The sequence below is a fragment of the Bactrocera oleae genome, chromosome 4 (assembly GCF_042242935.1).
Source record: "Bactrocera oleae isolate idBacOlea1 chromosome 4, idBacOlea1, whole genome shotgun sequence".
NCBI classification, from domain to species: Eukaryota; Metazoa; Arthropoda; class Insecta; order Diptera; family Tephritidae; genus Bactrocera; species Bactrocera oleae.
In genome coordinates this window covers 6411513-6424574 of record NC_091538.1, presented here as the reverse complement: position 1 = coordinate 6424574, position 13062 = coordinate 6411513, and the positions used below count along the sequence as shown (strand labels likewise).

The window sequence follows — 13062 nt, the reverse complement described above, 5'->3', positions numbered from 1 at the left end:
AGACGGACAAGGCTAAACCGCCGCAGCTCTTCACGCTGATCATTTATATGATATATAGTTTATGTGGTCTATATACTTTCTAGGGTCTTCGACGTTTCCGTCTGAGTGTTAAAAACTTCGTGGCAAACTTAATATACCCTATTCAGGGTATAAAATGATAGCATTCTTAAATACAAGGCATGCAGAGCAGGAAATGAACCTGTATGCACTTTTAAGTACATTTTGCATACGCCTGCGATTGCGGCTGCCAAAAGAACACTACACTGCATGGCGAAGCACTTGCCGCACAAAATTTTTGTATGTATATTTGTAAATATGTATGTTTGCACACTTGTTCTAAGAGTACTAGGTTCACATCCCCGCTTGAAATGTATCGAAAGTATTGACCTCCAGCTGCTTATGCATAGAATGAGTCGTACATTGCCGTACTTCTTTCTGCGCACAATGCAATCGCAGACAAAACACAAATATATTTACAAACACACCAATTAATGTAAAAAACAATGCATAAAGGCATTTTCTTGTCGTCTGCTGAGGTTACATTCTACTTGGACACTATTCTTTGCAGTGATGATTTGTAGAATTCTTCTTTGAAACACCAGCAGAGAGGGTTGAAATTGCAAATGCGATTTTTGAGTAATTTTAGGAATAACTATATCTTTCATATATATATTTATGTATTTTTTAGTGTCTGGATTGAAATTAGAGTCGATTTTTAGATTAGGTAAAGTCGTATTCCTAAATTATGGTGTATGCATTAATTCGTGCGGTTTTCTAAGAGAGGGCTCTACTAGTATTATTTCGCGTCGTATTCATCTGTGGCTCTATTCATTTCAAAGGTACTGCCATTTCGCGTCGTTTTCAGTAGATATAAATTGTTTGAGCATGAACAACAATTTGTTTCATTCATTTAAAAATGTCGAAATTTGTACCAGATAAAGTGTTTTTGCGGGGAGTTCTTCTTCATTATTTTAACATGAAGAAAAGTGCTGCCGAAAGCCATCGTATTTTACTGGACGTTTATGGTGACCATGCTTTAGCCGAACGAACGTGCCAAAAGTGGTTTGCACGGTTTAAAAGTGGCAATTTCGACTTACACGGCGGAGAACGACCCGGACAGCCAAACAAACTTCAAGACGAAGAATTGGAGACATTGCTCGACGCAGATGCATGCCAGACGCAAGAAGAACTTGCAAAAGTATTAGGAGTTGATCAAGCAACCGTTTCCAGACGATTAAAATCATTAGGATTCATCCAGAAGCTTGGAAATTGGGTGCTTTATGAATTAAAGCCAAGAGACGTCGAACGTCGATTCTGCATGTCGGAAATGTTGCTTCAACGCCACCAAAAGAAGTCGTTTTTGCATCGGATTGTCACTGGCGATGAAAAATGGATTCATTATTATAACCCAAAGCGCAAGAAATCGTATGTGAAGCCCGGCCAACCATCAACATCCACGGCAAAGCCGAATATCCATGCTGCTAAGGTTATGCTATGTATTTGGTGAGACCACAAGGGTGTGCTCTATTATGAGCTATTGAAATCGGGTCAGACGATCAATGGGGACCTCTACCGAAAACAATTGATTCGTTTGAAAAAGGCCATCGCGGAAAAACGACCAGAATATGCGACCAGACACGAATCAATAATTTTTCATCATGACAACGCTCGGCCACATGTTGCAAGGCCAGTTAAAAACTATTTGGAAAACTGTAGGTGGGAAGTTCTACCTCACCCGCCTTATAGCCCAGACATAGCACCTTCCGATTACCACTTGTTCAGATCAATGCAGAATGCCCTCACCGGAGTACGCTTCTCTTCAGAACAGGGTATCAGAAATTGGATTGATTCTTTCTTGACCTCCAAGCCGGAGAAGTTCTTTTCGAATGGGATCCACAAACTGCCCGAAAGATGGGCAAACATCATAGCTTCCGATGGGCAATACTTTGAACATTAAATGTATAACAATTTTTTCACAATAAAGTCTTAATTTTCGTAAAAAACCGCACGAATTAATGCATACACCTATATCTGTCACAGTTAGGTCTATGTATTCTCCTTGCTAAGCGTAGAAATGATCTCGGACATATCTTAATGTTAATATTATTCTTAGTGATGTCTTTTTAATTCGAAATAATTTTTTCTCAAGCTTGTGAGTTTTTAAGCTTTTAATATGTAAGCTCTCATTATGTTTTATCTTTATTAAGAATCTGCAGTTTTCGGGGTCACTTAAGCCTGTCGCTCTTATTTAGATATTATTTTGGTTCCTCTCTTAGACTCCAAACGCTCTAAAATTTAATAATTCAAAATCAAATTTGACTCGGACGGATCCATTTAAACTGCGCGCGCAAACCGAATCGATAAATTTTTTTATAGATAAGTAAAACCTATAAAAGAACACTTGTGAGTCGTCTATCGACCTCTGTTAAGGACGATAACATCAAAAAGATTAAGAAAACAGTGCTTGAAAATCGTCGTGTTAGTATTAGAGAGATAGCAGAGGATCTCAACATCTCTAATGGATCGACTCAACACATTTTGGTTATTGTTTTGGGTATGAAGCGTGTCCATGCTAGACTCGTACCAAAAGACCTCAATTATTTGCAAAAATGACGTCATGTGCAGGCGGCGTCGCAAAAAAGAGATGCTTGATAACATAGCTAATGAGCTTACATTTATCGTCTAGACCAACCGAGGCTTATAACAAGTGTATAGAAAATTGGATTAAGCTTTGACATGTTTGTATTGGCTAGATATTTTAGAAATATATGTTAAATATCCTTCAGGATGTGTTCATTGACCTTCGTCGCCAAAAGTAGTATTAAAAAATGTATTGTGTGAAATAAGCATTTTTCATTTTACAAATATCTATCTATATCACAAAGGCGATAATAAAGAATTGTATTAAAATACGTGAAAATGTTGTTTTTGTCAGTCCGGGTCAAAGTTAATCAGATCATCACTGAGCCTTCTGCTCAACTTTAGTTCACCCACCAAAAAAAAATTTGATTCTTCATTAAAGTGCGAAATAATATTTGATGTCAAAATTTGTAAAATTAACATTAAGGTTTGCGCATTAAATGTTTGTGCCGCTCAAACTTTGCGTGCAGGCAACACATTGCTATTTGGTAAATAGAGCAAAAACCCATTAGAGATGAAGCTGAAAAGATCGAAGAAACCAACTAGCATTTCCTAAACAAAACTCATCAATATTTAAACAACACGTTGCCATTAATTTATGTACGGGCGATCATTAGCGATTGAGATCAGTGGAACATTGTTGGGAGCTTAATGAAAACTGAATGCATAACTCACCGATTACACAGTTGTCTTTCACGAAACTAGCCAAAATTTTGACTATATGTGTAGATATGTATTCGTATGTATGTGTGTGTATTTTCAATCGCGCTTATCTCCTTCACTTGAGAGAGGTCACTGCCTTCTACACAAAAATCTTGCCATTCTATATTCGCCGAACGCTTGCAGTACTTCTTGTAGTTGTTATTATGCTTAATTTTGTTGTTGTTTTTGCAGCTATAGCTTTTAGCCCTGCGGCTCCAACTGACCGGTTACTACACACACGCGAAACACGCTCGCACAGTATACAAACGCTAAACGTAATTAAGTGTAGGAAAATAAGTTGCAGCAGCGGGAGAACGTTTATGAATAGTGGTGGCTGCGTCCACTACAACAAAATGATCTTAACAAAATGAGCACTGAAAAAATATTGGGGAACAGCACGGCATAACAGCGCAGTTGCAAGCGGCACACGCAGTGAAGACCCGGAAATCTTGAGGCTACGTCGAATGTGTAACCAAAGCAGACAGCGGGATAATCACCACAAGACACCAATAAAACAAAAGCACTTATAGTAAGCCACAACTGAATTATCGAGTAGTTGTTTGAGCCGTGTGGATAGAGTGCAACGGATGCGAACTTTTTGCTTTTAGCTTACTGCTTATGTGCATACATATGTATGTTGGTAGGTACCTTTATTTACTAGTTTGCAGAGCAGACGTTTTGGTTACCCTTTTTGGCTTTTGTCGTTCGGCTTTTGCGTTTATACTTCCTCAATCGCGCATTGGTCACTGTGCCTCGGATGCTTCGTTCGACTTAGCGTATTATCTTTGATTTTATTTATTTACAATTTATTATATTCTTTGCTGTTGCTAATGTTAAGCACTGTTGTTCTTAGTAAACCGGTTTCCTATTACGTTGCTCCTGCGCATTCGTATACGCTTCGTATGTTTTTATTTTTATTTATTTATTGTATATATTATTTCTTATTAACTTATTTGGCTTTTGTGATTATTCATCATCAATTTATTTGTTGCTGATACGCTTGGCGTGATTGGTTTGTAATTGTTGTTGTCTATATGCTTCCACATACATACATTTGCTTTTTTGCAACACTTTCAAATTATTTTCATATTTTTATAGTCACTTCACTTGCACAATTCAAATGCAAACCACATTGTAATTATTATTAAATGCAAAACAGCTGTGAAATGTTGAGCGTTGAGCGAATGTCAGCAAACACGGCGATGATACAATTCGCACACAAGTAACGCAAACAAACACACACACAAAAAAAAACAATAATTCAACACTATACAAGTGGCAATTCCAAAAGAATTTTAATTATTTACACAGATAACACAACAAACACGTTTGCTTCCTGGCAAGCACTGTTGTTCTGTTTCCTTCTTTTGGCTGCCCTATATTGAGTTATACGCGACACAGCCTCCCTTCGGCACTTCAACCGTTTCGCAATTATTTTTCCCGTATTTAAATAATTTCATATTAATAATAACACACAAATTGCGGCACTACTTTTTCACGTTTCCAATTAGCCACACGCTTCTGTAACACGCTATTCACTGGACGCAATAAGACGACGAGAATCCGTGCTAAACCGCTGACACAACCGTTCCAATCACTCGCATCATTCGAACTTAACTCGATTTCCTACAAAGCCAACTTGACTACTCATCGGTGCTGGTGCTGGTGCCTGCTGGTGCTAGCAAAGCAGCTGCTGCTCCAACAATAACAAATACAAATGAGCAAATGCAAAGTAAAACCAAAGCAGTAATAAATACAATAACAAAAAATGCAAAGAAGTTAAAAACGCCAGCCGTGGGTTTGTAAGTAGTAAGAACAACAAATGCGGATGATGCTTGGGGCTGTTACATTAAAAGTGTGTACCAACAACAACAATGTGCAAACGCCGCTCCCTTTATTTATATGTTAAAGAGAAGCCATAAAAACAAAATTGAGTGCAAGAGTATTGAGTGAGAATCGAAAGGAGACAAATCAAAATATAACAAAAGGGCGGTGTTGCCAGACTAGTCAAACTTGTAGCTTTTAACGTTTTATTAAATTGTAATTATTTCTTTTTATATTTTATATACGAGTAACAAAAAATTTACCTTGTTTATAATAATATACGATATGATGAATATAATTATTCATCTGTCAAAGCTGTTGTCTGGTTTCGACGTTTCTGGCTACATGCACATGACTAGCAATGTTTTGTTATAATTTCCAATTCCGACCGATTTGCAGAACAAAATTATATAATATATTAAATTATAAAATGTAGAAGGCAGACTCCCGCCGCAACAACAACAAAAACAACGGTTTTGACCTTATAAAATTCTACTTTAAATTCATAGAAAGTATTAAGAAACAAAACCCCTAATTATACCAGCCCGATTCGTACGTAAAGTCTTCTTCAAATGTAGCAAAATATAAGTTTCTTTAACCTTTTGGCGCTTATCAAATTAATAATAATTCCTTAAATGTCTTTTTTAATTAATAACTAATATACAAACCGTTAATATTTTGTTTTTCTTTGATATATCTTATTTAGAAATAATGTACACAAAAACAAAATTCACTTATTTGCTCTATATAGTGAATACCACTAAGCACTCCGAAGAGAACTCCAAGCACAGACACAAACCCTCACAGCAATTGTCATTTACAATTTTGACAACCACGTGTTTACTTTTCCATCCAATTGCTATCTCCATCGTTAATTACTTATTTTTTTTAATTTTACGCTAAAGTTATTAAATATTCGCTAAAAATGGAGGAGGACGGACCTCAAGAGGCTAGCATTGATTTTGTGCCCGCACTTTGCTTTGTACCACGCGGCGTCGCTAAGGAACGACCAGAAAAAATTGTGCTTACACAGTCGGAACTGGCGCGTATCATTGAAGACACAAAGAGTACGCTCGCAGAAGATGGTGAGGATGACGACGATGATGAAGATATTGACAACGAGGACGATATGGAAATAGATGAGGAAGCAGCGGCTGGCGCTTCTAATAGAAATCCGGACGATGAATTTGGTTTCGATAATTATGACAAAGAAGTTGCTTCAAAAACAGCTGATATTGCTTCTGTAGTTGATGCCAATGAGCAGTTGCCCGATGAAGATAATGATTCCGAAGCAGAAGATGAAATCATAAAACCCACTGACAATTTAATATTAGTTGGTCATGTGCAGGACGATGCAGCATCCATGGAGGTGTGGGTGTTTAATGAAGAGGAAGAATCTTTATATACACATCACGATTTCATACTTCCTAGCTTTCCACTATGCATAGAGTGGTTGAATCATGATCCTGGTAGTGACACACCTGGCAATATGTGCGCTATTGGTTGTATGGACCCAGTGATCACCATTTGGGATTTAGATATACAAGATTCAATGGAGCCTACATTTAAATTGGGTTCAAAAGGTAGTCGCAAGAAGCACAAAGATCCCTATGGACACACCGACGCAGTTTTGGATCTTTCGTGGAATCGTAATTATGAGCATATACTCGCCAGTGCTTCTGTAGATCAGACAGTTATATTATGGGATTTAGACGAAGGACAACCGCACACTACAATAACAGCATTTGAAGAAAAAGTCCAATCCTTGGAGTTTCATCCAGATGATGCACAAAGTATTCTGGCTGGTAGTGCCGATGGTATAGTGCGCTTATTCGATTGCCGAAATGCTGATACAGTAGACAGTGATTATGTTAAATGGAAAATACCCGGTGAGGTTGAAAAAGTGTTGTGGAATCCAACGGATACTAACAATTTTGTTATTGGTACCAATGACGGCAGTCTACATTATGCTGACAGAAGACAACCTGATCAACTACTGTGGTCAATTAAAGGGCATGAAGAAGAAATTTCTGGTGTGTGCTTCAATAAGAGTGTGGCGAATTTGTTGACTTCTACATCAACGGATGGTATGTTGAAAGTGTGGGATTTTAACGCTGGTGCTATTAAAGAAGTGTACTCCCATGATTTTCAAATGGGTCGCCTGCAATGTATGAAGCAAAGTCCCGAAGATCCGTTTACGTTGGCGCTTGGCGGTGAAAAGCCACCGCGCTGTCGCATTTACAATATAAAGAACTTCGAAGTTGTGAGAAAAGTTTTCAAGATTCCTGAAGTACTGCAATAAACCACGCTATCGACATATTATTTAGTTATAAAAAAATCATAATTATATATGTATTTATGAGACTTGGAAAGAATACAATTTTTATTTGAAAGTAAAAGTTGTGTTAATTTGACTTGTATAAATATAAAGTTTATAAACGAGTATAGCTTAGCCTTGTTTTTTTTTTATACATATTTGTATCTGCTTAATTAATTTTCACGTCTCCATTTGAAGAACGGTACTTTTGTTGGTTGGCAGTAATACTACAAGCGCGACTTGTTCGCCACGCACAAATAGTTGTTGCAGATGTCTTCGGATTTCCACATTTTTTCTATTTATACTCTTCACCTCTTGCTTTGGCAATTCAATGCCAAGCTCCTTTAATCTCCATGTACAATCCTGTGGTTCACCACACATTTTATTTTCACTATATCCAAATTTACGACGCTGAGAAACTTCATACACATCGCGTAGCCATAAGTTCCAAAATTTATCAAAACAGACTAGTGCACCCTCTAAAGTGCCACGAATACCATGTTCGCGTCGCACCATAACACGTATACGTCGCTGTTCTTTCATGGACTCTCTTAATGTTAGCATTGGCCCGGTAACGCCATCAATATATGTTAAAATATTGTGTGTATCCTTCTGCTTACGTCCACTTCCCTTTACAGGCATTTGATGCGGCTGGAAACGGCGTTGCTGTGTCTCCTCAGCTAAGACATGGCGCTCTTTTGAGCTACCAGGTTTAACACTCATCGCACTATCATCCTTTTTTTGTAAGTTTATATTCACTACTGTATTATTACGCTTATTCAGATTCATAATGCCAAAACGTTTAAATGCACTTTCGAAAGCTGCAAGGTTTTGATATATGACTTTCGGCTGTTTCTCACTAATGCGGTATTCCGGCGCATATAGCGCGCGTAATGGATCAAATCTTTCGCTGGTTATGTCCAGCTCGCTATCTCCAGAGCTTGCGGAGTCATCTGGTTTGGCAATGCTTTGTACTTCTTCCGCCGTTTTCTCCTCATCCTGTGTGGTATTATCCTTCGCCTCGCTAATTTTGACTTTCTTGTTTTCAACAATTTCTTAGTTAAATGATGGCAAGCGCTGCACTTTGTAATATAAATATACAATTTTTGTATATTTTGCGATATGCCGGCAATAAACAAAAACACAGCTGATCTTGCCTTGCCACTGTTTAAAAATTAGAGCATGTGCTGCCAAGTTTGCGTTATTAGAAATTGCTTGATATATTTTAAATGTAACGGAAAATTATTAAAATAAACTATTTGAAAAACGAAAAATGGTTAAAAGAGAAAAAAATTGTTTATTTTTTGATAAAAATAAATTTAAAAAAAACAAATAACCTAAAAAGCAAAGAGGGGAAAATAAATTTTAATAAACAAAATATGGATAGCATTATCACAGTATAGGAAAAAATCTTTACTGCATTGTAATTAAAAATTATTAGAAGAAAATAATATATATAAAATAATATAAACATTTTAACGATTTTTTGAAAATAACTGCTCTTATATTGTAGATTTCAAATTTGTTATTGAAAAAACGATTGTGCTCGAACAGCATAACCTGCATAACGTATGACACCTATTCTGCAAAGTAAAATTTTTTAATTATAATTTTATTTGGAATTAAAACAAATAAAGAAATTGAAAGCAATCTAGGGATAATTTAAAAATTTATTTATACATTTTTTTTATAAAAATATTTGAACTAGTTTATTAATTTATAAAGTTTATATAACCATTTTTTTTATAATTAATTTATTTTTTTAATATATCATAACAACAAAACTGGGTTAGCAAAAATAAATGTTTTTAATTTCATACCCTAAATATTTTTTTATGTTAACAAAGGCAAATGTTTATGAGAAATTCAGTTTAGTGGTAGATAGCTTACTAACTTGCGTGCTTTGTGCAAAACACACACATGTTTATAATGTTTTCTTACCGGCAAGATGAACTGGATGACGTTATCGTAGATAAATGTAAATAACAGAATCTCTCATTAAATAAATTATTAAGAACACGTCAGTGATCATATCTTCCATACCTATTTTTTTTATCATACTTGTATTTGATTTTGAAATAGCAGACTGCTTTCATTACTCAAATGCACAATATATTATGATTAAAGATTAATGCTACGAGGAATCTTCTGACATGAAAAGCGGGTCCCACATACTGTGTACTGTTGTTGCATTTTAGTGAAGACTAAATTAAACTAATTATAGGAAATTTTAGATACATATGTAGAGCTCAAAAATCTGAAAATTCTGCCTTTTTACTGTTGAAATCGGGAAGAACGCTTTTAGGCTCATATCAACAGACTCCAATATCAAACGTCAAATCTTGTTTTCCATGCTACAGCCGACCGGACGCTTTTTCGCCGACAGGCTTTAGGTCAGATGTTAGTACTTGTTAGACCATCACATAGTTTTAACTTTTTTATTATTTTTTGACAGTTTACATGTAATTTTTTAACGTGATATTTTCACACTTGCGAATTAACACTTACTAATGACAGGAAGCACATCAATCGACATTAAACACCGTAATTAGTATCACAATATACTTATGTACATACCTACATATGTATGTATGTTCTAGCAATTTGATTTTTAGAAAAAAAATGCATCATCTTTACAACTAAGTAAACAGTAATTTAAATTTATAGATTTAGAAATAACATTGGGCTGAAAATAGATCTAGCGATAGAAAGTAAAATAATAAAAGAGTTGATAAAAAATTGTCAAACGCTTGCAACAACTGTGCTTAAAGGTAATTTGTTCAAAGTGTGAGTTTCGCTCATTAAAAGTAGCAAAATTTTACATGATCATAGCCATTCAGTTTAGAATTTATGATTTGAAAACTTTTTGACAGCTTCAGTTTTATTGAAAGAAGATTGTTGCTGACGCCCATAATGCCATGCTTGCACAAAGAACAAATACGGCAACGAAAATTCTTTGCAAAAATAAATTTAAACGTAAAATAATTCCACATTCATTAACGTTGAACAATTTTAAATATATTTATATTTATATATGTATAACTACATATTTTTGTATGTGTGCATTCGTTAGCAACGTATAAATATGTAAGTGCTCGAGCGCTGCAAATCTACAGATAATATAGAACGAACTTTGACCTCAAGCAGTGTCATACAGATATGTGCGTATATGAAAATATTAATATATACATATGTATATATAAATTTGCGTGTATATAAAAATATTTACATACATAAATATGTTTGAACTAATTACTCATCTCTCCCTAATTTTAGTCTGCGACTTTTGTCATATTTTGTGAAATTCAACAAAACAAAGCCATAGTTATGCTAATCGATTAACCGATAGACAACATATGCTAATGCACTTACCTATATAAAAACAGACATATAAACCCAATATAAACATATGTATGTATGGACAAAGACGCTTAGCGACTGTTTTGACAGGGGCACCTTAGTATGTAAATTCATACAAATGCACTGAAAAAAGTCGTTATAACTTCAAACGTTGCAAGAAATTTATTACAAGAAATATATGATCACTAAGGTGGGTAAAAAATAAGTTTTTTTTTCGCTTGGTACTCTAAACTTTGAACTTCTTGAAAAAATATTTCGTTTCATAGATTTTGTAGGAAATAAAATGCTCTACAAAAAAGTCCAGTACTAATTTTTTAGTAAACCTAACATTTCAAATATATTAGCGGTTAAACTTTGATTATTTCAAGGCAAATTTTTTTACTATGAATCTTATTACTTAAAGAAAAAAATTTTATAAATCGAAAAGTCATAGTTTCGTACGAAATTTACTGCACTAAAAACAAAGTTTCTTATTTTTTTTCATTTTTTATTTATTTATTTTTCATTGATTTTTGACGATATATGTATATCTCGTAAAAGCTTAACTGCATCGAAAAATTATAAAAGACCCACCCTAATGGTCACATCGGTAAAACCAGGCAAATATCAACTATTTCGGTATTTTTTTTAACGAGATCATTACTAAATATAATAATTTTTTTATGTAAAACTACTGAAAGTATATACATATATTTTGAATTGAGTAACTCACAAAGAGTGAGTTCTAAGTGGTTTGAGTCTATGCTAACAATTAGCTGAGTTACACTCCATACGCGTTTAAATTTCGAATTATTAAAGAAAAATAATTTTCCAAAAAGATTGGAAACTTTAGGGATTATATCCACTTGTGAATTTCAAAGAATGTATTAAATTTTTTTTTCTTATACATTATTTTTATATATATTTGAGTAAAGCAAATAGTTGAGTGAGCAAATAGTTTCGGAGATATGAGTGTAAAGAAAATTTTATTTAGTGTAATCGACTTCTTAAACTTTAAACGCGGTTTTCGCGAGGCGCTATTTGCAGTTTCGGTGAATTTTCACTCGACCTTTTTAGATATGTTTGTGAGGTCATGATCCAAGGAAGCCACTCTGACTTTTTTTAGAAGCCACCATTCGGACAAAAATCAAAATTTTGACTAGACCCTCGATCATTACCGATATTCATTTATACTAATAACATTTTTTTTTTTGCTTTTTCGATTTGCGATAATATTTAAAAGAAAAATCGTCCTCACCACCAGACATTTTTTTCCGAAAATCCTTCTGTAGATCGGCTATGGAAACTAGGGACGTGCCCAAAATTCGAAAGACATACCGATTGCTTTGGAACTTGATCTGAATAAAGGCTAGCAGTAAGTTTTGTGCGTAATTGCAAGTGTTTCACAACTTTCTGCAGTGTTTAGAATTAAAATTCATCTATAAATTGAAAACTGTATAGGAAAAAGGCTTGTTCTACTTTGGCGGAAACCCTTTCGAACATATGGATGGATAGTCACTGGTCAAGCCACTCTATCTGACGACTCGCTCACATAATAAAATTAACAAACAAAATTGTTCTCTCTCCAAGTGATGAGAGAGTGCCATTAGACCCTACGTAGTGCACCCTTCGAAGATGCGACTCAGCAAAAACGCGTGTAGTAAGCGCTTACGCACTTATGCACATAAATATGTATATACATATGTAGGTATGCATGTTTATGAGTAAAATTTTCGCACTGGTGGCGCCGTTGCTGACCGCTTTGTTTCACATCGCTCGCTAATCACTTTTTATCTCTAAGATACAAATATTTTTCCTTTTCTATTTCTATTTTGTCGACGACCATATGTTGTTGTTGTTGTTTTTGAAGCTTGCTGCTTTGACGCTCCATTGTTTACAAGTTATCGCCCGTGTTATCTTGCATATTATACAAGCGAGTTGTTGCTGTTGTTTCTATGTATTATATGTATGTATGCCAAGTATGTGTCTGCAGGTCTAAGTATTTATCACTAGCCACCAAATAGTCAGAAAGTTGTCTCGTTTGATAAGACTAGACTACATATGCGATAACTAAAAAGGCTGGAGGCCGTTTGAGAGCAAGAGTGTCGAAATGTTTGCTTACACACACACACACACTAAAATACATACACATGCATATATATGCATGTATATTTTAGTTGAGCAGTGCATGCGTGAGACGCTTTTAGTAGTTTTGCTCGGCAATACCTGTTGGTATCGAA

At 35.0% G+C, this 13062-nt stretch overlaps 3 protein-coding genes across 4 annotated transcripts in view; 1 reads left to right on the top strand and 2 right to left on the bottom strand.

The window, feature by feature from the left end:
• The window catches only part of LOC106626842 (serine-rich adhesin for platelets), a 139799-nt gene extending 134833 nt beyond the window's left edge, over positions 1-4966 (bottom strand). The window contains exon 1 of one of the 2 annotated variants that reach the window (XM_014246699.3): positions 3316-4966. The gene's annotated coding sequence lies outside the window, so the exon portion shown is untranslated. The remainder of the gene's footprint in view (positions 1-3315) is intronic. The other variant, XM_036374796.2, reaches the window with a different exon arrangement.
• Positions 4967-5979: 1013 nt separating this feature from the next.
• nclb (no child left behind) lies at positions 5980-7611 on the top strand. The gene has a single exon (XM_014246812.3). It carries the CDS (start codon positions 6092-6094, stop codon positions 7466-7468), a length of 1377 nt encoding a protein of 458 aa, XP_014102287.2. The 5' UTR covers positions 5980-6091; the 3' UTR covers positions 7469-7611.
• Lsm11 (U6 snRNA-associated Sm-like protein LSm11) lies at positions 7591-8539 on the bottom strand (the record flags this gene model as incomplete). Its single annotated transcript, XM_036374802.2, has 1 exon — positions 7591-8539. A coding segment is annotated over one exon (876 nt), but the record flags the coding sequence as incomplete, so codon positions are not given.
• Positions 8540-13062: the final 4523 nt, after the last annotated feature.